Genomic DNA, 26255 nt, shown 5'->3' with positions numbered 1-26255 from the left:
TGCAAGTACCGGACAATTGCTATGTGGTTTATGGTCTTGTTTTTCATATTACACTCCCTGCGTATGGGTGAGAGATTACTTTCATCTATCATTCTTTGAATATACAGGCGGCCCTCAGTTAGCGGCAGGGGTTACATTCCTGGCCGCCGACGCTGGGTGATTTTCGATGCTAAGTGATTTTAAAGCCTACGGCCGCTGCACACCTTCTTTCGAAACTCTAGACCAGTCAAAGGCACTGTAATCCCACAATGGCGCAATAAGCAAAATTATATTTATGCAGTATAGTACTATAGATTTACTGTACAGTAATTAGCAATTGCATATAAATACTGTAAAGTGAAAAAGCCTAGCTTTAATCCTTTGAGTGTCTAGAGTATGTAAAGATATAATAAGGTTTATACAGTGTGCAGGTAGCTGTAGTGTTTAAGTTACGATAATTCGTCTTACGATAGTCCGATTTTATGAGAGACCAAATTACAATAGCCTAAGTTTATTCATCTTCTAGTTACATAAGTTCAATAACAGCAAAAGAGAATGATGAAAGTATGGTTTTAACGTTATACTCGTTGCATGAACATGTGACAGCCATGAACAACTGAACGAGAAACTACTTTTTTTTTTTTTTTTTCCTACGTACAACCGAACTGGATAACATCCGTTTGGCTTGTATTTCAATCATCGTACTACAGTACACTATTACCGTAGTTATTATAAATGGCGTAATGTAGAATAGAACTGAGATATATTAATGTAATAACTTTATTCGCTATAGATCAAAGATCAATATAGATCTAAGATCAATCGGGAAATATACTGTTAAATTTAAACCTAGTTATAACTGAAGCTGAGAACACTGTTCAAGCTGCTTATGACTATTATCGTACATCGGCAACAAGGATAAATCCAGTAAACGTATGCCATCAAACACAACCGTAGATAAAATTGAGATAAACTCATTTTAATCAAAACTACTGTGCTTGAAAGAACACATTTTACTGTTGGTTTCACGCCAATATAAGATAAATAACGTAAAGTTCGTATTACGATGATATAAAGGATTACTATTGCGAAAGGAATCACACAATTTTTTTACGCAATGAACATGCAGCCAACGTAATCTGTTAACGAAAAAAAAAAGTAGTTCGCATTCACAACAAGACATATTCAATTCATATTTCCACCTAAAAACACGTTGTATAAAGATAATAACCTTGTCTCATATAAGGCAAGTATCTAGATATTCGTTTATGCTAACTACATAGAAGGAAGAGAATTCGCTCAGAATTGCGTTAAAGATGGCGAAACAAACTCGTATTCGCCATCAGCTGATTTCAAACCACAACATTGGCCGCTCCACAGAAAACTGGCTTAGATTTGCCGTAGTATTTTATAATACAGTAATATGAGAATACATACAATATTATTGGATACAGTGAAGTAATGTATGACTTTTCAAATGATTTATGGAAAAGATGCATAATTAATAAAATAACACCATGCATTTTTCTGAACAGTGGCAGACAAGAACGAACATGAAAAAACATCCCCTGACAAAATGGAGCGTAGTTACAAAGGCTGCCTTAATTTGTATCATATTTATGTACAAAAATAAAAATACCCTATACATAATATATTTTCATACACATTTTCAACATAAAAGCATAAACATTTAAAAAATCAACACATCGATCGCTAAATTTGCACTGTTTTTAACTATGTTTTCGGAAGAGCGGCAGACGGCGGCTTACAAGAACGAATGTGAAAAAACATCGTATTTGATAACATGAAGGGCAGTTTCAAAAGCTGCCTTTTTATCATAATTCTGTACAGAAATAAAAAATACCCTATATGTAATACATTTTCATACACATTTTAAACATAAAAGCATGAACATTTATAAAATCGACACATTGATCGCTAATTTCCACCTTTTTTTAACTCAATATTTCGGAAGAGTGGCAGGCGGCGCTCACAAGAAAGAGCATGAAAAAACATCGTATTTGATAACGTGTGAAGGGCAGTTTCAAAAGCGTATCATATTTCTGAGCAGAAACAAAAATACACTATACATAATACATTTTCATACACATTTTAAACATGAAAGCATGAACATTTATAAATCGACACATCCATAGCTAAATTTGCACTTATGTAACCCGATATTTTCAGCATAGAACAGCGTCAGAGGCATATATTTTACCCTAATACCTATGTAATAACTCTCCATAAAATTTTTTAATATAATTTGCATAACCTTTAAGGTTTAAACAGCATTTCTACAAATGTATGAACTCGTTAGACAACGGCGCTGGCGGCGCTGTTAACTGAAAATTGTGCCCTAAAAATACCTTATTTTTTTAAGGAATATTTTTGACAACAGCCGTAAAACCGATTCTCCGCTGAGTGATTGCGCAGTTAACCACGGGCCGCCTGTATCTGGTTCTTGAGGCCTGATCTTGTGCCATTGTTAGCATTCCTACTGTTTCCTTCTTGAGTCCTCCCCTCTGTAGCCATTGCCATGTTTCATCATTGGCCACTTCTTTAGTCTGTATCATGTACTATCCACGGATTGGTTTGTTGTGCCATACTTCCATTGTTTGTCATTCTCCTGTCCTTGTATATTTCAGGGTCTTCATTTACTTTTATCAGTCCTTCTTCCCATGCATTCCTAAGTCACTGGTTTTTTCAGATATTGTCCCAGTGCTCTGCTCTTGATGTTGATGCAGTCCTCTATGCTTAGTAGTCCTCTCCCTCCTTCCTTGCAAGTTATGTAAAGTCTATCAATATTTGCTCCTGGGTGTAGGTGCTTTGTGTATTTTCATGTGTTTCCCGGTTTTCTGGTCTATGCTGTGGAGTTCAGCTTTCATCTACTCCACGACTCTTGCGCTATATCTGATTACTGGTACTGTCCACTTGTTCAAGGCTTTCATCATATTTCCGGCATTGAGTTTTGACTTGTTTCATCTACGGGCAAGTTGGTGAAGAGACTCTCCACATCTAATGATGTGATGATAACCTAGAAGGGTGCAGGGCAAAGCCTTAGGAGAAACTACAAACAAAGCAGTGCTGAGTTCAATAGGCAAGTAGGGAGTCAAATCTTGTTTACAGTCTCGACCAGCTGGTAGGTAGGAGTCTGGCATTGGCTTTCTATGGGGTAGAGAGGGATATTGGCTTTTGTAGGTTTTTAAACTTCCATAGATGTAGCACTTTGCGAGTTTTTAAATGTCCATATATGTAGCAAACATCAGAATCTCCCCTAACCTTGGGTAGTTGTACAGCATCTATGTTAGCAGCAAGTGTCTCTATTATGAGGCAGATATTAAAGTAACACCAAATAGATGATCCAAGACATCACAGAAAACATCAAGACCAGATGAAATTTGGTAGAAATTGCCTTCAAGACAAGAGAGTGAAGAGAACTCATATAACATACCTAATGTAAAAATGCTAATGACGATGAGTACATGTATTTTTACCTCAGACGAACAAAAGATTTTATGTTAGTTTATGAGTCTAAGAATGTAACCCAGTGAAGTCATTAACTACTTTATAATTCACTAACCTCCACTTGTATTTATATTAATATTACCATGCCAAGGCAAACAATGCATAAGCTGAAGAACTTACTCAAACTTTAACTCACCCATGATCTCCTTCAAAATAGAGAGCTCTTTGTTCAACCAGGTCAATTATACCTTTGGTGTTTCCTTCTAAACCAATTGGAAGCTGTATAAATGCAGCATTATGATTTAATTTGGATCTGAAAATGGAAAATGAAATGTTTATAAAATAAAGTTTTCTATATACTTACCAAGTAATTACATAGCAATCAGTTTCTAGAAACGGCAGTTAAAATTTGAAATTATACCCCTAAACTCCCCTATAACTCGACACCCTGATTCAAGGCAAAGAAAGGCTGGAAGAGATGCTTCCTATGTTTCCTCCCCCAACGGCATGCTAGCCACTGATAAAGGACCTAAGGTACTTTACTTACTATATACTATTTCCATTTCTCTTAATTAGTGGGATGCAAATACAGTTTAACCTCTTAAATCCAGAAACCTTGGGACCAGGCCATTGCCGGACCACAGAATATAGAACACATACCTAAAAAATTAAGCCTGTGGGTAAACATAGTCTTGCAAGGTAAATTCCACATACAAATAGCCTAGTTTCTGACTTGGCCTACTACTTGGCTACATTCTGATACTGCTTTTATTATTTTATTATTACCCATATATTACAACTTCATCATTTTATAACGTTATACTATACAATTTTCTTTGGTGTATTTTATTTAACACATTTAGCCTACATTCCTGAGTTAGCCTAATCGTAAGTCCCTTACAGTACTAAACTTCTCAGAATCTGCATATCATCATCAGTGACTTTCATATCCTAAATTTTGTATCTCATAATTATTGTTATTAGTTTCTTTGTCATTTATTTTGATTGTAGAGGATAGTGGGAAGAAAAAAATCATGGATGAATTTTGGCAATCACAGTGCACTTGAATGTCACCGTCAAAACGTAAACAAAGCACACCAACGCCATCTAGTGAGGTAAATGAAGACCAAACTATTTGCTAATGAAAAAACATTTTCTAGCATAGATAAAGATTTATGCTTGTGCTTCTTACCTCTAGCATCTTATGATCTCGTCGGTGGCATACCGAATAGGTAAATACACAGTTACATAAAAAGAAATTATCAAAACTGTATCAATTATGTCAAGCACACACAGAGTAAGGAATTTGTGCATGCCAAATATCTCGCTGTTGAGATTAAAAGTTTTGACTTGGTAGAGCCTTCTCAAGTGGATATTTTATAATAAATATTTTCTGGGTCGACCTGTGTTCGCCGGTGAAAAGGTCCTTCTTACTACTTTTCTGATATAAATAATTTCCAAATATACCAGAGAAAGTTAAACCATAGGTATGCAGAGGTTACTACCCTCGCGCGAGCACCTCAAGGCCGTCGTGTATAAAGAAAGGGCGTGTGAAAGCCACTAAACACAGGTCATCTTCCAATTAGATTATTCCTTCGTCAATACATGGATATGGGGTGTGCCGTTACAGCGGTCTCAACCACACCGCTCCGGCTCCCCCAGGCCCCGCCCGATGCTAGCGCCATCTTTCATCCTTCTTGTTGGACTCGTGCGCACCGTACACTTTGAAATTGTGCCAGTGTTTTTTCGCTATTTTTGGATTTATTTCATCATGGCTAAAGCTCTACCTTCACCTGGACCAATGTTAAGTACCACAATTTCTGTTTTCATTAAAAACAGATAATGAATTGGTATAATTCACGTAATTTTGGGGTTTTTATATGAGCATGGTATCGGCCATGTGCAAACAACGCGATCGTAAACAAAGCATGTTTGTTTCGGTCTACCCCTACGTGTATTTTGAGTTTGCTATTCGCATCCTTCTTTACTGTTAGATTCGAATCGTATGTCTCACAGTTTTATTACTGATCCACTTATAATTCAGTTTAATTTACATGACACTGTTCGTATTAGCGTATTTCAATGTATAGGACGTCACGAGTCCCGTTATTATTTTTAGATAGTCTTGATTAAGCGAGGAAGAGAGCTCCTTTGGACAGTACGGAGATTTCAGTGTTTATTAACCTTTTGCATGTCCATGCAATTTAACTTTGCGGCGTTGAGAAAGAATTTCCTTGCCGTTTTAGTCTATAGACCTCCCTTCCTCGCTTATTCCTCTTATTTGATTGTGACTATCTTTTTATTGTTTGTTTTTATAGTTTATTGTTATGAGAGCATCTTCGTTCATATACGAATCGTAATCCCTGTTGTCTAGTGCTGAAAGAGGCTGGATACCTCCCCCTCTTTTCAGTTGCCTTATAGTAGCCCGCTTGAATTCTATTGCTAGTAAGGTTGGATTATTTCCCCCTTTTGTTAGACACAGTTAAGTACTATCTTAACAGGTCTAAGTACATAGGTTATACGGAATTTGGGAAAATTTCCCTCTTCCGTGTTCGAGAGAGGCTGGATTACTCCCCCTCTTTTCGTTGCCTTATAGTACTTTAAGCTTGGCTACGTGTTAAGGTTATGCCTCATTTTACACTAGATAGACTCTCATATTTTATGTTTTCATTCAAGGTATTTCCATTGTTGCTTTCGTACTAGACCTAGTCCGTGGTACCATTCTCGAACATAAGTTAGCCTAGCTCCCCTGTTCTTGGTCCAGACCGATAATATAGTATTCTAGTGAACCACGAGGTTTTTAATACCAGTTATATAAGGTTGTCCAGGGAAACCGCTTTCTATAGATTTCCCCGACTTTTACCAAAGAATTAACTTTAATTGGTATTTCTATCTTCTGTGGTCCGCGATACGTTATCACGAATGGTCCATTAACATCGTGGTTAAGACCAACCACTAACGGCCGCCATTTGCGTTTCTACCTGTTTTCCTCCCAACATGTCCTACCATTGGCCCCCCCTCCTTTCTTCCCCCGCCATGGCTTGGGGAGGATAAGGACAGGGTGGAGTGGTAAGTAATTCAATAAGAATTACCTTACGGAACTCCCTTCACCGGAGCTCAGCCGATGGAAACTCCGTCATTGTAAGAGGTTGCGATTAGAAACATTTTTTAATTTTCATCATGTTTTATGAGATGTTCTGTTCATCATCTCTGGCATTGCCCATGACGATTGGGACACACCTCCCCTCGTTAGGCTTTACTGTTTCTTGATATGGTACCCATCCTCAGCTCCGGTAGTATTTACTCCGGTGGTGTATTTCACCGGAGATTAGCAATATTAAGAATAAATTCTCTAAAACAATATGGATCTACCTTGTTGATACTGGATTTTTAATTACTCCGGAGCTCACCGGAACTCCGGGATATAACAGAGTAAAATTGTGAATCCTCCAAATAATTTTACTTTTGCTAGTACATATTTAACATACGTTACACTCTCTCCCTTTGGTGGTTTTAGCTCCGGCAAGCCTCCTTCATGCATGTCAGGTTAAGAATACTTGCATGCTCTATTATCTAAGTTAGTTTAGTTTTCAATAGGGAGAGTAGGTACTTATTTAAAATATTATATTACAGAAAACCCGTTGCGCCTTCCAAGGCTGTCCAGGGAACTTCAATAATCCAGTGGGGCATGACGTCTGCCGGTCCCACGCTCATTGTTCGATTTCCTTCATCGCAGAAGAAGGCCAGAACCCGTACATGGTCTGGTTTCCGGAGTCTTGTTCATTGTGCTTTGAATTGACCTCAATTTTGTTGAACGATGAGGTAAGATCAAGTAACAAATGTGTACACGGTTCTTTCTTATTATGTTAATATAGACATAATTCTAGTTTAAGTTCTAGTCAATAGGACCCTTTTAATCCTATTCCCTCTTACAGGCGGACGAGGAGAGCTTGAAGACAGCCAAGGCAAGTCTTCGGCAGTGGGTTTATGGATTCGGCCGCAATGCTCCGCAACGCTGTCCTTATGTGCTGGATGGTACCTTGGCAACCCGTTTGTTCCCCGGTTCTCCATCGGCAGCGGTGAATAAGGAAGTAGCTGCTCCTATTATGGAAGCCATTCGAGCTGCTATGGCTCCAAACCAAGAGGACCAACAACTGACGGGAGATGTGGCTGCCCTGGACATTCATCTGGAACCGATGGATGAGCAGGTAAGTGGCGTAGAGGTTCCGGCAGGTTCTTTCATTTCACCTACCCCCTCTTCTTCTTCATCATCATTCTTAGGTTTTGATAAATCTGTTCCTTCACCTTGGGAAGGTTCTAGGTCAGTCCGACCCAAGGTTAAGCCCTTAAAGGCATCTAAGCCTTCATCTAAGGCTTCGATGTCAACTCCGTCGGCGAAATCAGCGTCGTCTCCGGCCCCTAGGCCATCGACTTCATATGATTCATCGCCGGCTGCCAAGGCCCCTCCTCCTTCTAAAGGACAGAGGGGTTAAGTCCGCTAAATCCAAAACGACGGAGCTTGACATGCAATCTGACCTCCTTGTGGACAAACTTTTGTCCAGGTTTAGAGAAGTAGTGGATGAAAGGCTAGATGAGAGGATGCACTCTCCTACTCCGGCCCCCACTACAGCCACACAGTCGGTGACTGATATAGTGGCGGAGCAGCTAAAGCCGATCAAAGACATGATCGCAGGTCTGCTCCACTCCGGAACTCAAGCTGCTCCATCGGCAGTTCCGGATGCATCTAAACTTCCACCGTTCGATAAGAACAACCCTTGGCAGTTTGCCCTCCAAAATGAGAGTAATTCTGGACTTGTCCAAACTGAATTCTTACATTCTCTGCGACAAGTTCCGTATGTTGACTGTCTCTCAGGTACGGACCTTACTTCCCCGTGGGGCCGTCACCACCTCTATAGATCTTACAGACGCTTATTATCATGTTCCGATAGCAAGAAATTTCTCTTCCTACCTAGGCTTCCGCTTAGGCAGAAAATCCTACGCATTCAAGGTGATGCCGTTCGGCCTCAACATTGCTCCCAGGATATTTACGAAACTAGGAGAGACAGTATTGCAACAACTCAGGAACCAAGGAATAATGCTAGTAGCCTACCTAGACGATTGGCTCATTTGGGCGAACACAGTGGAAGAATGCCACAAAGCAACAAACAAAGTAATTCAGTTCTTACAAAATCTAGGATTTCGGTTGAATTTCGAAAAATCCCGGCTACAACCAGCAAGTCAGTTCGATTGGCTGGGTATTCATTGGGACTTAAAAGATCACAAGCTATCCCTTCCACCCAAGAAGGTCAGAGAGATAGCATTAGCAACAAAACAATTTATCAAGAACAAAAGGATATCAAGACGAGCTTTAGAAAGAATTCTCGGCTTACTCCAATTTGCCTCAGTAACAGACGTCCTACTGAAAGCCAAACTCAAAGACATCAATCGAGTTTGGAGGAAGAGACCAAAGATACATTTAAGAGACAAAGTATCTATAATTCCCTCCGTATTAATAAAGAGACTACTCCCATGGACAGAGTCCAAGAAACTGACCAAATCAGTTCCTTTACAAATTCCCCCTCCTCAAGTGACGATTCATACAGACGCGTCACTCAGTGGTTGGGGGGGTTACTCCCAACACCAAATATTTCAGGGGACCTGGTCACTCAATATGAAACAATTTCACATAAACGTGTTGGAGACAATGGCAGTGTTTCTAACCTTGAAACAATTGCATCATCACAAAACAAGTCATGTGAGGATAGTCTCAGACAATTCAGTGGTAGTCCACTGCATAAACAGAGGAGGTTCCAAATCACCCAATCTGAATCATGTTCTAGTAGCAATATTTTCCTTGGCAGCAAAAAGAAACTGGTTCCTGTCAGCAACACATCTGGCAGGAGTGAGAAATGTATAGCGGACGCTTTATCCAGGACCAAACCTTTAGAATCGGAGTGGTCCCTAGACATGAATTCGTTTCGGTGGATAACCAGACTAGTTCCAGATCTCCAGGTAGACCTGTTTGCGACATGCACCAATCACAAACTGGACCCTCAGGCCTATGCCATGGACGCATTAGCCTTGGACTGGAACCACTGGCAGAAGATTTATCTGTTCCCTCCAGTGAATCTTCTGATGAAGGTATTACACAAACTACGTTCCTTCAAAGGAACAGTAGCCCTAGTAACACCCAACTGGCCCAAGAGCAATTGGTTTCCGCTCCTACTAGAGCTGAAACTCCATCCCAGACGGATCCCACAACCAAAGTTGACACAAATAGTCCAAACTCAGACTGTGTCAGCTTCCTCAAGAATAGTTCACACCCTAACTTTGTGGACTTCATGAAATTTGCAGCCCATAAAGATGCAAATATTGATCCGGAGAACGTCTTATTCATAGAATCTGACAAAAAGGATTCAACGCTTAGGCGATATGATTCGGCTGTTAAGAAGTTAGCGGAATTTATAAAGAATTTGGATATTCTTCAAATGACCCCAAATTTGGCCATTTCATTCTTTAAAACCTTGTTTGAAAAAGGCCTAGCCGTTAGTACTATTACTACAATTAAGTCGGCTCTGAAAAAGATTTTTCAGGTCGGGTTTAATATTAATTTAGCAGATTCTTATTTTTCGTCCATTCCCAAAGCTTGTGCACGACTTAGACCTACAATTCGTCCTCAAAAAGTCACTTGGTTTTTAAACGATGTTTTGAAACTAGCCTCGGACACTAATAATGAATCTTGCTTTTACATTTCTCTACTGAGAAAAACATTGTTTCTTACAGCCATGGCCTCAGGCGCCAGAATATCAGAATTAGCAGCTCTCTCACGTAATCCTGAGAACTTAGATTTCCTCCCATCAGGAGAAGTACTGCTCTCTCCGGATAGGAGTTTCCTAGCTAAAAATGAAGATCCTCAAAATAATTGGTCTCCTTGGAAAATTATACCTCTACCTCAGGATACATCCCTGTGTCCTGTGGTAACTCTTAAGGCCTTTTTAGCTAGATCCTCCTCACGATCCTCCGGTCCTTTATTTTCCAGAGAGCAAGGTGGTACTATCTCCATTCAAGGTATTAGACAGCAAATACTCTACTTCATAAAACAGGCTAACCCGGAATCTTTCCCACATGCTCATGATATTCGAGCTATAGCTACTTCAATTAATTATTTTCAAAATATGAATTTTGATGACCTTAAGAAGTATACGGGGAGGAAATCTCCTCGGGTCTTTAAACGCCACTACCTAAGGAATATTCAAGCCTTAAAATTTTCCACTATAGCGGCGGGGAGTTTAATCTCTCCGGACTAACTTTCCTCTCTTTCAATTTCATCCCATTCCTTATACTTTCGCCTTTCTACCTGCCACTCTCGCCACGATGCCTCTCACCTCGGTAGATCAGATTCAGCCATCCAAGTATCATGCTTTCCTCTCCAGAATATGGATCAATTTTGGAATGTGCTTAATCCTACTTGTATATATTATATTATGAAGTGTATATGAAACTTTACATTTTGATTTATGTATACATATTTAATGATTAAGTTATAATATAAGTTCTATTCTTAAGTTTAGATATTAAGTTTATATACTAGTAATAATCAGTTAATGAAGATTTATCTTTTAACTATGTTTTTGTTATCCTTAGTATTAATGTTGAATTCATGAGCTTGGAAAGCATTCTCTTGTATTTTTTCACCGGCGAGCACAGGTCGACCCAGAAAAAGGATTTTGACGGAGGAAAAATCTATTTCTGGGAAGAGATCTGTGTCGCCCGGTGAAACCCTACCCTATTTCCCATCCCATTCCTTTCCAAGCCATTACTGAAATCCATTACAGAAGGATGTAAGATGGCGCTAGCATCGGGCGGGGGCTGGGGGAGCCGGAGCGGTGTGGTTGAGACCACTGTAACGGCACACCCCATATCCATGTATTGACGAAGGAATAATCTAATTGGAAGATGACCTGTGTTTAGTGGCTTTCACACGCCCTTTCTTTATACACGACGGCCTTGAGGTGCTCGCGCGAGGGTAGTAACCTCTGCATACCAATGGTTTAACTTTCTCTGGTATATTTGGAAATTATTTATATCAGAAAAGTAGTAAGAAGGACCTTTTCACCGGGCGACACAGGTCTCTCCCCAGAAATAGATTTTTCCTCCGTCAAAATCCCTTTACTCCTTTAAGATTAATAAAAAAAATATTTGACTTCACATAGTTTCATTACTAACAATTATTCTAATTAAAAACAAAGGAGATATGGCATAATTTTTGCAGTCTTGAAGTTGTAAACAACACATGGCACAACCCTGGTGGTGGCGCAATGAACTAATGGCAGCTGATTTAAAATCAAGCCAAACCACAGGAGTGCCTGGACCATAGAATGCTGGTTTTAAGAGGTTTAACTGTACAGTAGCTCACTGAGATAACAGATTAAAGTACCCAAGCTGACCTCACTATAAAACAAACTCCGATATTTCTTTGTATATATCTGAGAATGCGTGTTCTTGCTATAAATCCAGGTATATCCCTTAAACTACTGTAAAATGCTTATAACTGCCTATTTTAACAGTTCACTCCCCAATTTGATAGTTCTAACAAGAATATATGATAAATTATCATTTTAAAACAAATAAAAATTATTTCAAACAGAAACACACACCAAACCATCCCAAAACCCCAAGACTCATCTTTTAGCAACTTGCAATAAAGCTGTATTATATAAACAAACAATACCTGTAAAGTAAGATAGAGCTTTATTATTAATTTATCTATCTGAACAATGAATATGGAAAATATTTGAGCAAAATAACAATTTAAAATTACTGTACATCCACATGATTTTATCATGTATCTCCTGTACTGACCGTGTACCCTCATCTCTTTACCTCATGTTCTAGTCAACAATGTCCAAATTACTAAAAAAAGTCACATTCATTAAGTCACAATTTGTGAAAATCAAGGATTTATCAAAATCCTTACCTAAATATAAATTGCTGAAAGGCTAACAAAAGCAAAAAATATTTCACCAATTCATCAGAACTAGGAAACCAGCAAAGAATTAAAATTCCAAAATTCAGCTGCTGCTCACTTCCTCATCGTAAGCCGGCAGAAACACATTGAGACTGCTCAATTGTTCCTCTTCTTCCCTGAAAGTGGGTAGGGCTAGTTAACCTACAAAAAACAAAAGAATTGCTACTGCGAATTTCAAATTTTAGCTGCCAATACTAGAAATTGATAGCTATGTAATCACTTTGGTAAGTTACTTATATACAAAAAAACCATACTAATAAGGCCACCTTATGAGCACAAGAACACTGAAAATTTTACATATACTATGACAAGGATGTTATGATTTACACCTACACCAACTACTTATTAAAATTGGGATGTATGCCAACTAAAGAATACAATGCTCCAATTAGTAATCACCTAGCAGTGCAAGTAACAAAACCCAACAAGCAAGTATGAACTCCTGATATGCTTGGCAAAATCAGTGGGATACAAACTTCGTTATAAGTACAATACTGAACATATTGAACTAAACATAGTCTTACAAAACAAAAAGACCATAATTTTTCAAAATTTCATTGGCATTCACACAAATGGTAAAGTCTAGTAAGAGCTATCACTATCATTTGCTGTTGTTCACAGCACAGAGGGAAAACTCATTCACAAGGAATTGCCTTTTCATACAGCTAAACAGCGCACTATTCTAAAGTACATAATCTATTTTAACACATGGTCTACACCTAAGGAAAATGGTTACAAAACTCGACACAAATTCATTCCTAATCTGTTCACTTTTTATTCAAATAAGAATTTATTAGTGAACCAACATGAACTTTAAATACTTAAATGGCACCCTGGAGAAACAAAAATCGGTGTAAAGAAAAGAAAAAGACAAAAACATCTGTTAAGAGCTATATCTTTTGCAATTCAAAATTATAAGAACCCTACAAAAAACACAATTACTATGTCAATTAAAATCAACTACAACAATGACTGAGCTCAAGTTCTTTACTACTGAAATTATTTTATTCTATTTAAATGAAAACCTTGTTTGTTTCACGCTCTCTCCCCTTCCTTTATTGCATATTTTTTAATTAATATAATTTGATCAGGAAATTGATAGTATTTTGGGATTAGAGGAAGTTCATGAGTTATAGTTGTTATTATCCAAAGGGCTAAAGCTGTGGGGATACTGTATAACTCCTTCCTAAGTGGTTGATCAATTGTTTAATTGTATTTTCTTTAAATCTCTTTCCTCATAAAGATGGCAGCTATCTTTAAATCGTTGGTGGATGTATTAGCACAGTGGTTGCCCATTTCATTTCATTTTAACAAAATGACAAATTCTACAATAATCTATTTTTCCTAACATACAAACCCACAACATCATGTGATGGGAGTAGCTTACATGTGCATGAGCAGACGGCTATTGTAGACTTGTTTAAGAGAAGAGCTAGCATAAAAGATGCCCACAGGACCAGATGACCCCAATTTGTGAATAGCCTGAGATGACTGGTTGATGCTCAAAATGGAGAGAGAGATTAACAAAGACGGGAGGCATGAGAAGGGAAATTAATTGTACATTTTGTTGGGGGTTTGTAAGTTGGGAAAAATACAAATTATTGTAGAATTTGTCATTTGTTCCAACACTGATACAAACATGATATTGTTATGATACAATAAAGTTTCATACATACTTACCTGGCAGATATATACATAGCTATCGACTCCGTCGTCCCCGACAGAAATTCAAATTTCGCGGCACTCGCTATAGGTAGGTCAGGTGATCTACCGCCCTGCTCTGGGTGGCAGGACTAGGAACCATTCCCGTTTTCTAATCAGATTCTCTCTTCCACCTGTCTCCTGCGGGGAGGCTGGGTGGGTCTTCAATCGTATATATCTGCCAGGTAAGTATGTATGAAACTTTATTGTATCATAACAATATCATTTTCATACATTCAACTTACCTGTCAGATATATACATAGCTGATTGACACCCTTTGGTGGAGGGCAAGAGACAGCTAACTTACTGACTAGACAGGTAAACAACATATGTTGTAGGTATATATAAACCTTGGTTCCTACCTAATTAGATGGAAGACTTCGTGGCTACTGCCCAGGAGTCTGCTTCACCTCAAGAGCCTTAGCGAGATAGTGATCTGTGGCCAAGAGTTCTTGCTGGTCTGTCGATGGGGTCTTATCCACTTACTCGGCAGAGCCTAACTGGCATTTGTCAAGGGGTGCTAATCCGCTTATATGACAACACGCCTTCTTTAAGGAGCACACAACCGATCCCGATCACCCGATCCTAACCCGTGTTAGTTCTAAGATTGTTAAGAGTCATCCCCAAACTCTTAGCAAACAACCACAAACTCGAAAATCATACATACAAAATCAAACAAATTTTGTACTCCTCTAATAGTCAGCTGTCACTCGATTTCCTAATGAAGCGAAGTGAAGGCCGCCAGTGTGACATCTGACACTCCCATGCACAGGAAACACAAGAACACATCCGACAAGAGGGTTACGTACACATATTTAAGGATCGGTGCTCTCTCCTTTACCCAGAACCGTCTGTGCTGACACAAAACATTTCTCATACGTTACTCGCACATCTTTTAAATAATGAGATGCAAATACTGAGTTGCATCTCCAATAGGTTGCGTCCAAAATATTTTTAAGTGACATATTTCTCTGGAACGCCATTGATGTCGCGATTGCCCTTACCTCATGAGCTCTTACTCTTAATAGATTAAAAGTGTCATCTGGGCAGTTCTTATGAGCCTCGGTAATTACACTTCTAACAAAGAAGGCCAAAGCATTTTTAGACATAGGTCTCTTGGGGTCTTTCACCGAGCACCATAGACCATGTTGTGAGCCTCCCAACCGCTTCTTTCTGTCCAGATAGAATTTCAGTGCTCTAACTGGACAAAGTGATCTTTCTATTTCTCTGCCTACTAGCTAGTAAGTCCTTTTACCTCGAAACTCCTAGGCCAGAGATTCGAAGGGTTCTCGTTTTTGGCAAGAAAAAGAGTCTGGAATGAACAAATCGCAGAATCTTCTTTGAAGCCAACTCGTGACTCAAGGGCGTGCAACTCGCTGACCCTTTTAGCCGTAGCCAGAGATAGCAGAAATATACACTTTCTAGTGATGTCCCGGAATGAAGCCGTATGAGGTGGTTCGAACTTTTCCGAGGACAGAAATTTCAGAACCACATCTAAGTTCCAGCTCGGAATCCTAGGCTCTACTGACTTCGACGTTTCAAAGGAGCGGATGAGATCGTGCAAATCTTTATTATTCGTCAAGTCTAAGCCCCTGTTTCTAAAGACTGACGAAAGCATACTTCTGTATCCTTTAATTGTTGGTACAGAAAGATGTGACTTTTCCCTCAGGAAAAGAAGGAAATCCGCAATTTCGATTACAGAGGTATTGGAAGAGGACAGCTTCTTCGACCTGCACCAGTTTCTGAAAACTTCCCACTTCGATTGGTACACTCGCCCAGTAGATGATCTGCGGGCTCTAGCAATTGCGCTTGCCGCCTTGCGAGAAAACCCTCTCGCTCTGACAAGTCTTTCGATAGTCGAAAGGCAGTCAGAGCAAGAGCGGGTAGATTTTGATGGTACCTCTCGAAGTGGGGTTGTTTGAGCAGATCTATCCTGTTTGGAAGAGATCTGGGGAAGTCCACTGTCCACTCCATCACCTCCATGAACCAAATTCGGGATGGCCAATATGGGGCTATCAGAGTCATTCTGATTCCCTTCGAGGCCACACTTTCTGACTACTTCCCCAGAATCTTGAATGGGGGAAAAGCGTACACATCTAGCCCTGACCAGTCCAGGAGAAAGGCGTCTATTGCATAAGCCCTGGATCTTCTACCAGGGCGCAAAATGTATCTATCCTTTTGGAGAGAAACGTGGCGAATAGATCTATCTGCGGTTTCCCCCAAAGATACCAAAGGGTCTGACAGACTTCCAAGTGGAGGGTCCATTCTGTAGGAAGGACCTGGAACCTCCTGCTCAGTCTGTCCGCTCTCACGTTCCTCTCCCCTTGAACAAATCTCGTTAGAAGAACCATGTTCCTTTGATTTGCCCAAATCACCAGATCTCTTGCCAGTTCGTATAGGGCGAGAGAGTGAGTTCCTCCTTGTTTCTTGACATAAGCCAGAGCGGTCGTATTGTCGGAGTTTATCTGTATTACTTTGTCTCTGACTATCTGCTCGAAGCTCCTTAGCGCGAGGTGAATCGCAAAGAGCTCCTTGCAATTTATGTGCCATGACACCTGCTCTTCCGACCAGGTGCCTGACACTTCCTTGGACCCTAAAGTCGCACCCCAACCTGTCTCCGACGCGTCTGAGAACAATGTCAGGTTTGGGTTCCGAACTTCTAAGGATACTCCTTTGTTTTCTTCTAAGGGGGTCAACCACCACCTTAATTGTTGCTTTACTTCTAATGAGATTGGAAACGTGTCCGAGAGCTGTCCTGTCTTCCAACTCCAACTGCTTCTCAGGAAGAACTGAAGCGGACGGAGATGTAGTCTTCCTAGAGGAAAGAACTGTTCGAGCGAGGAAAGGGTCCCCAGAAGGCTCAACCATTCCCTCGCTGAAGTACGCTCTTTTTCTAAGAAGTTCAATACTGTGGCACAGCCTTTCCTTACTCTCTCTTGAGAAGGAAATACTCGAAAAACCCCGAGAATCCATCTGAATCCCCAGATAGAATACGTTTCTGGCGGGGACCATCTGAGATTTCTCGAGGTTCACGATTAATCCTAATGTCTTTGTCAATTCCAGGATTGTTGACAGGTCCTCCAGACACTGCTTTTGAGACCTGGCCCTGATGAGCCAGTCGTCCAGGTATAGGGAGACGTTTATCCCTTTCATGTGAAGGTGTTTTGACACATTTTTCCTCAAGTCTGTAAAGACTTGGGGAGCCGTAGAAAGGCCGAAACACAGGGCCCTGAACTGATAGATCCTTCCCTCGAACATGAAACGAAGGTACTTCCTCGACGAATGGTGAATCGGGACGATGGAATATGCGTCTTGAAGATCTAGGGACGCCATCCAATCTCCTTGACAGAGAGCTGCAAGTACTGAGCAGACGTTTCCATGCTGAACTTCTGTTGTTGTAGCGAATTTGTTCAGCGAAACTTACATCCAGTACCGGTCTCCATCCCCCCGAGGCTTTCGCTACGAGAAACAAGCAATTGTAAAACCCCGGGGAGCTTTGATCCAGTACCAGCTCTATTGCTCTTTTGTCCCACATCTGTTCCACCATTTGACGAAGAGTATCCATCAGAACAGGGTCCCTGTATCTGGCTGACAGTTCCCTCGGTAATGTTGTCAAGGGGGGCCTGTCCTTGAATGGGATATAATAACCCTTCTTGATTATTGACATCGACCAAGGATCGGATCCTATGTCTTCCCATGCTCCCGCAAAGAATTGTAACCTGGCTCCTACAGGTGTCTGGAGGAAAGATTTCTCATTTTCCCTTCTTAAAGGGACGAAAGGCAGATCTTCCCCTTTTTTCCGTTGCCTTTCTTCTGACGATGGATCTAGCCTGCGGGCCTCCTCGAAAGGGCTGCTGTTGTTGAGCTGGCCTAGAGGCTTTCTTTTCCTCACTAGCCACAGGTCTATTTTTCCTTGAGGATTGCCTTAAAAGATCTTAAGTGGCTTTCTCAGTTAGCGAATGGGCAATGTCTCTCACCAACTACGAAGGAAATAAATGTTCAGAGAGAGGCGCATACAGCAAAGCGGATTTCTGCGAAGGCGAGACGGCCTTAGTGAGAAAGGCACTATGAACCGCTCTCTTCTTCAGTATTCCCGCACCGAAGAGGGAGCACACTTCCGCCGATCCATCTTGAACCGCCTTATCAATGCATGTAAGGATGCTATGCAAGGTTTCAGGGCTTAGTTGTTCTTTTTCATGGGACTTCTTAGCAATAACCCCAAGGGACCAATCTAGGAAGTTAAATACTTCTAAGGTATGAAAAAGTCCCTTGAGGAGATGGTCCATTTCCGAAAGACCCCATGTTGCTTTCGCTGAATTTAAGGCATGTCTCCTCGACGAGTCTACGAGACTGGAGAAGTCCGATTCAGCTGAAACGGGCAGAGACAATCCCATATTTTCTCCCGTTTCGTACCATATGCCTCTCCTACCCCTTAGTTTAGCGGGAGGCATGCAAAAAATCGTCCTTCCTAACTCCTTCTTAGTCTTGATCCAGGAGTCAAGAGATTGTAAGGCCCTTTTCATGGATATGGCCGGCTTCATTTTCTGGAAAGATGAAGACTTGTGTGCCTTCGTACTTGAAAATAGAGAGCGAGGAGAAGGAGGAGCGGCTGGAGTCAATGCATCTCCATATTCTTCTAAGAGAAGAACAGAAAGAACTTTGTAATTCGAAAGCCCTTCTCTGTTAGTAACTTCGTCCTCCGAGACGTCATCTAAATTAATAGGATCGGAAGGAGAAGGCTCCCTTCCCTCCTCTGTCTCCTCTCTTGATTTCTTCCTTTCCGAAGAAGAAGCACTTCTATTAGGAGAGGGGCTAGGAGTAACTCTCTCCTTACGTTTATCATTAGGCGAGTCACGTATCACTGCTTTACGCCTGTTAGACTCCTGTCGGATGTCAAAGCTCTTCATGAGGAGAATGCGTCTGGCGTTTAGCAGGAGTATCTCGCTGAGAATACTCCTGGGGCCTGGTAGGAGTATCCTGTTTGGAATACTCCTGGCGCCTGACAGTCGTAACACTCTTCGAATACTCCTGCCGTCTGGTAGGCGCATCTCGCTCCAAATACTCCTGGCGCCTGTTAGGAGTATTAAGCTCAGAATACTCCTGGCGCTTGGTAGGCGCATCGCGCTTCGAATACTCCTGGCGCCTGGTAGGAGTAAAAAGTCTAGAATACTCCTGGCGCCTGGGAGGAGTATCGAGGTCAGAGTACTCAAGGCGCCTGGCAGGAGTATCTCTTTCCGAATACTCCTGACCTATGGAAGGCGCATCTAGTTCCGAATACTCCTGTGGCTTGGTAGGAGTATCGCTCATGGAATGCGCCTTTCGAATGGCAAGTATATTGCGCTTAGCAGGCGCTTTACTCCTATCAGGAGTTCTCTCTTCTCCAGTTGGCTCTTGTTGCTTGGATGAAGATCTGGGCCTAGAACGATCTACAGTAAAGTCAGGCTCTTTGCGCCTACTTGGCGCCTGGCTCCTAGTTGGCGCCAAACGCTTGGCAGGAGTTACTTCCTTTCCCACGTCTCGCCTGCCTAACGCACCGCTCCCCCCAGAGATGGCCGCTTGTGCGACAACTCCCCTGGAGGGTTCGTCGCGCCCGACAGGAGATCGGTATTTGGATCTCTTAATCGAAAGCCTGTCATCCTTTTTACGAGTAGGCTCTTTAGAAAGTACTCCTACCAAAGACGCTAATTGCTCCTGCACATTCATCAAAATTTTCCTGGTCGAAGGCTCATTCGAATCAGGAGAAGGAGATCTGGAAGGCGCTCGAGAGTCTTTTACATTCCAAGGATCTAACTCGTTTCTAGCTTTCTTGATTACCGAAGCCGCATCCTCTTCAGAGAAGCGCTCGAGGCTAGAATTGAGCTCAGGTTCTTTCCAATTCCTTTTCAGCGAACGTGAAAGCTTCGATTCCTTCCATCCTCTTCTCGGAGAAGGCGAACTAGATGAAGAAAAGCACTCACGAAGGACGCTTTTCCTATAGCTGTCCCTGGCAGTCTGAGATGTATAAGATTCTGCCGAAGGGACGCCTGATCGTTGGGGATTCTCCACGACCCCCGTAAGGCTTTCGACTTTCCTTCTCCTCTGGGCCAGGGAGCTTGGAAGAGGTCTAGGCCTGGGAGCGTCGCAGAGACGACCAGACGCCCCCTCCACTACACTGGGGACACTAACATCACTCGAGAAACCACATTCACTTCTCTTACATTCCAATGCTTCCATTTTTTCTTGCATTTTTTGAAGGGAAGCTCTGAGTTCTGCTATTTCTGAGGCGGAATCAGAGGGATTAACTTGTGAACGGGCTGAAATAGAATGGGAATAATTATGAGAAGAAGAAGAAGCTACAGAACTACTAGACATTTTCCGGCTTTTGTAAGCCGCCTTCCTCTCTCTATCTTTCTCTAACTTCTTCAAGTAAGAAGTCAGATTCTTCCATTCTTGCGCACTCAATCTCTCACACTCGTTACACGTATTCTCAATTGAGCATTCAACCCTTCTACAACCACTGCATGTAGTGTGAGGATCTACCGAAGCTTTCGGAATCCTCACCTTACAGCCCTCATTCACACACACTCTGAAGCTAACACTAGAATCAGACATATTCACGAAAATCCAAAGCGAAGTCCAAAAAACAGTCCACGATAGCGAATGCCAAACAACGATCCAAGTACGTCACCAAAAATCAGTCGAAAGATGATCAAAAGCGTTGTGAAAAAAGAATTCCAGTCAGGAGGAAGTAACAACAATGTTGATACTACCGGCGACAGAGAGAATCTGATTAGAAAACGGGAATGGTTCCTAGTCCTGCCACCCAGAGCAGGGCGGTAGATCACCTGACCTACCTGTAGCGAGTGCCGCGAAATTTGAATTTCTGTCGGGGACGACGGAGTCGATAGCTATGTATATATCTGACAGGTAAGTTGAATGTATGAAACTACAAAATCCTGTGATAGGAGACACACAAGAGGCTAGGGAGGAAGATCTCTCCTCAAAAATATCACCAATAAAAAAACATCTCTGAAGAAAATACCTATTCTATATAGTAGTGGCATGATTGAACAAGGAAGCTCTTCAATTTTACAGAGCCAGGTGGCCCGCCCTCGCCCCAACAAGAACTTTACCTGCTGGACCCAGGTATAGAAATGGAGGACTGCTCAATGTAATCCAAACGGAGCTAAGCCACATCCTTCAAACCACTTGCTGAGCTGCAACCACTTGACCTTAACCGAGTGTCCAGGGATTTCTTCATGAGAAAGCAGTATGCTCGCCATACTCAATTCTGGAGGCTGTGTTGCTTGCTAGTACATTTCATCTTGAAATGTAACTGGCTGATAGAGCTATCAAGTGTACAACAGCTACCCTTAGGCACCTGCATGTTAACTGCAACAGGAGGGAAATGAAACCCTCTCGTTTGGTGATAAATACCACTACTATGGTGTTGTTGCTTAACAACACCACTGGGTGCCTCAAAATCAAATCCCACAATTCTTGAGAGGCCCGAAAGGCTGCCTTGAGTTTCAAGATATTGATGAGGAGGTACTTATCGTCTCGATCACACACCTGAAGACAATGGTCCTACACGTATGTGCTTATTACTCTGGAAAAATGATCAGAAAAGTTCGTCTTGCCCAAGAGTTTGGAAATCATAAAAAATCAGAGCACTAGGAGAGTGCCAGAAATTCCAAGGAATTCAAGCACAAGGCAAGACCCCCGAATTTCGTCAGATGATCATGGGGAAGAGGTCCCTCTTCGACTTCGGTAGAAGTCAAAGAGGATCAGGCATAAAAACCAGTTCTACATACGTATATGCGAGCATTTAAGACTGGATCAAAAGAGCAATTCAACAGAATTTGCACTAAAGGCTTCCAAAACACAAGAACCCCACAGGGGACTGCAATTGGAATCTGCCGAAAAGGACAGAAAGAGCCACGGAGAACAGTCTTCAGGAGTTCGAATCCTCAGGATCGGAACACTAGATGTTGAGACAAGAAGAATTCTCTCTGTCATTGACTGAAGATTCTTTCTCGACAACGCAGGCGTACATCAGGTGGGGCCTTAAGACCCCTCCAGAATGTGGGCCCCCAACGCTGAATCCTGCGGAGAGCAATCTATGGGATTCCTCTTATCCAACTCACCCCTCCCGGTGTAGCCTGAGGAAGTAGAGGGAATAGGAGAGAAGGATTGGATACTCTCATTCCTTCTGAAAGCAGTTTTATCAGAAGGAATGAGCTGGGCCATCACAAACCAGTGGTGGTGACAGCGCATGGGTATAGGAGAGCATGGTCACCTCAGTGAGACGCTTTCTCGAGGAAAATGCTGAAGAAGCGACACTGCTAGCAGCGGCGTGGCTACCAGACTGACAAGAACATGCATTGTCCTGACAACGCATCCCAGCCCTCTTCAAGGCCGAAACCTCATGCGATGAGGGCTGTGCAGGGGACCTCCTACTTGCTCCTCCAGATGCCTTATCCCGAGGGACAGCAACATTGACCTTGGCACCTGAAGAAGAACCAGTCCTGGTTTTCACAGGCTGGTGGCTTGGTCCATTCTCTTGCCCAGCACCACTGTCATGATGGAGAGAAGACTCCCCCATCACTGACTGTGGGTGTACGACCCCTCTTCTCCCCATCACTGACTGTGGGTGTACGACCCCACTTGGAGGGTTGTACACTCGAAGAAACTCGCAAACGAGTCTCCGACATGGCCCTGGTTTCATGAGCAGTGCCCTTGGTACCAGAGAAAGGAGAACCTGGGTCTGAACTCCTGGAGCTCCTGAGACACTAAACCCTAGGGACAGCGCCACAGTTCCCACTCTCAAAGAAGCTGGTGAGTCGACAAGAGAGCCAACTGCTTCCTCCCAAGGGGGAGGATGCAGACCCTTAGAGGTCTCATGGCAAGACTTCTTGGGGGGCAGAGAAGCTATCTTTCTCTTCCTAGGCTGGGAAGCCTTCAAAGAGGGAGGTGAGGGGGAGGTAGATGACAACGAAGACAAGTTGAGACTATGACACCTTCCAAGACCTCTTATTTCTCGACTTCTTCTTCGCCCACTTCCCAGGAATACCTCTACAGGATGAAGCATAGTCATCATCAGAAATAGAGTTAACAATCACAGGGCAGCTGCATAAACACTGACCAGTGACAAAACTCAAGGATAACAGCAGTATATCAATATGATTTTCAGCAGGGGAACCGTACACACACTTGAGGGCCAATGTCACAGCATGCAAACCAATCACAGGTACAATTCCGAGGGTTAGGATAGCCAACATGAAGAGATATCCAACCATCTACTGCTGTAATCTACTATCACTCTCTGTTGGCCTGCAGAAAAAAGAAAATATGATTAAAAGGATATGCCTCTCACACCAGGGCATTGCCCTCCAAAACGAGAGGAGATTCCCAAACATCAACCCCACACACCCCCCCTTCTTCACTCAATAAGCAAGCAAAGAGGACGAAGGAGGAAAAACACCGGGAGAGAAAAAACAAAGGGCAAACCTCCAAAGTTTCCCCCCGGTCAATTCTCCTAAAGTATAAGAGTAAATGCCAAATACAGTGGTCCCCCAGTATTCACGGGGGATGCGTACCAGACACCCCCGTGAATAGATAGAACCCACAAATAGTTGGAACCCCTATAAAACCTCAAGAACAACCCACTAAAAATTTAAACCTGGTTTATTATTAGCTTTATCACAAAAAGTGAATTTTATGATGAAATTGATTAAAAAAAAACAGGAATTTGTGGATATTTCTCATAGAAAAATACTGCTAACAGACGAATTTTCCGCAAAAATGAGGGGAAATGTTCCAGAGAGAAATCCGCGAATGTGTGTCCGCGAATCCGGAGAACGCTAATACAGGGGGTCCACTGCACACTGTTGTGCCCTTACTATTAAAGGACAAGAGCATGTGATGAGGGGATAAATACACCCTTGCTGCCGACCCCTAATACACAAGGGGAAAGGTGGCTAGCAAGGCTTATCACAAAAAATGGGTTTGTATATTAATTGTTACTAATATCAAACAAATTAGAAACAATAAAAGAAGACTTCCACTAAGAAATTATGATTAACAGCTAGTCAGCAAGAGCTCACAAACATGTCTTCATCAGAAGACAGCTGAAAGGAAATCTGAGATGTTTACATCTGGGCAGGCAGGTCTCCCTGCCCACCAGACAGTAGTTACTGCCTAACCACCTTGTTCAAGAATTTTAACAGCCACGTTCCAGCTTCGCCGTAAGTAATGGATTTGTATTTTGTGTAGGAACAATCAAGTTAATGACATTATGAGCCAAGCACTGTAAAACTATTAGGCCATTAAAGGACCACCAATAAGTGAGGACTGCCTGTAATAGAATAGAATAACATAGCACAAAAAAAATTCCTTCACAGAGGTCAAGTGCAATTCAACTAAAAAAATTACAACATTTAATAAAAAAACTACCAATAAGTGAGGACTGCCTATAACAGAATAGAATAAAAAAATAAAAGATATAATATAAAACTACCAATAAGCGAGGACTGCCTAAAATAGAATAGTAGAATAAAATAAGCATGGGTATAATTCCTTCAAAGAGGTTAAGTGCAATTCATCCAAAAAACTACAAGATATAATATAAAACTGACACAAAGAAATGACTCACCTTAACTGATTCAAGACACGGTAAGGGTTTGCACCCATACGGTCTAACTTGTTGATAAAAGCAAGACATGGAACACTGTAACGCTTCATTTGGCGGTTAACAGTCATTGTTTGTGACTGTACACCCCCTACAGCACAAAGAACTAATACTGCTCCATCTAAGACTCTTAATGCTCGTTCCACTTCCACAGTGAAATCAACATGACCTGAAAGACAAAATTGAATTTAGGACAAGCTTTCGGAGCAAAAATTAAATTTCTATTTATGCTCCATCTTTTTCCAATACATACAATTTAACCACTTAAATAACTGGTGTAATGATACTAAAGATAACATGAAATGAGAGGGAAAAATCAACACAACAGAAGTCAACATGATTAGGCAAATATTACTAAATGCAATTTGATGCAGAAGATTCCAACAAATTTCATAAAACAAAATGCAATGACAGGCAATAACTGAATGTAAATTTCTGATCTGTGATATAGAGGGGGAAAAATAAAGAGCATGAGAGAAACCACAACTGCTATAATCATCTCCATTATAATTACACAGAAATACCATCTACATTACTCATGGCAGGTGGGCTACCTGTCACGCAAACCTTAACAGGTTATATTGAGTACTATACATGAGATAACGCAAAGAGCATCACACAATCGTTTGTTTACTGTATAACCATGAAATAACACACATTAAGGCAGTAAGAGCCAATTATTATACATGTATTATATAAATGGGCAACATCATTGCTTTGAAAACCCCAGAAGTCTGACAGTCAAGCACACTTTTTTTTCTATGATCAGAGGCATGTCACTTTGCTTGACATTGCATGAAGGAAAAAGTCCTAGGTGAGGCAAATCTCCAGCCAGTTAGGATGTCTACTCAGGTCCTCCCACCAATTAGTAAGCCTTCTTATGTATAAATTGATGATTTGTATTCATGTAGGAACAAATGACAAATTTTATAAGTACCATATATTACCGCGTATAAGACGACCTTTAAATCCTAAAATTCCCCCCTAAAAATTGGAGGTCGTCTTGTACTGCAATAATGAAGCTCAAACCTTGAATTCTAAGATGCGTATCTGTAGGCTAGCCTCGGCCTCTGTGCTATAGCCTAACCACCAACATACATAAAGATTCACTTTATGAAAAAAAGTGATAATGAAGGTAATAAAACCATTTTACCTTATATATTATTGGCATATCTTCATAACAAATCACCTATTTGAGGAATAATTCGAAATCAGTGAAATTCAGAAACTTTTACCTATGCGATCCCAGCTGAGAAAATGTAAACCTCGATTTGCGGTTGCACTGACAGCAACCTTTATCTTTCGGTAACCTTTAAGAAATTTCAATGGTAGTGTAGTTACTGTAGTAATAACATTTATGATAACATAATATTAATTTTTCATTAAAGGTTTCTCATACATATCACAAG

General features: G+C 41.4%; 1 protein-coding gene across 1 annotated transcript in view; it reads right to left on the bottom strand.

Moving 5' to 3' along the window:
• Positions 1–26255, bottom strand: part of LOC135214849 (elongation factor G, mitochondrial-like) — a gene marked incomplete in the record, with an annotated part of 132881 nt that overhangs the window by 60769 nt on the left and 45857 nt on the right. The window contains 2 exon segments of the mRNA XM_064249295.1: positions 3644–3760; positions 24811–25015. Coding sequence (XP_064105365.1) covers positions 3644–3760; positions 24811–25015 — 322 coding nt within the window.

This window comes from Macrobrachium nipponense, chromosome 11 (genome assembly GCF_015104395.2).
Source record: "Macrobrachium nipponense isolate FS-2020 chromosome 11, ASM1510439v2, whole genome shotgun sequence".
Classification (NCBI taxonomy): Eukaryota; Metazoa; Arthropoda; class Malacostraca; order Decapoda; family Palaemonidae; genus Macrobrachium; species Macrobrachium nipponense.
The sequence above is the reverse complement of the archived record's forward strand: the minus strand, read 5'-3'. Positions and strand labels throughout refer to the sequence as shown.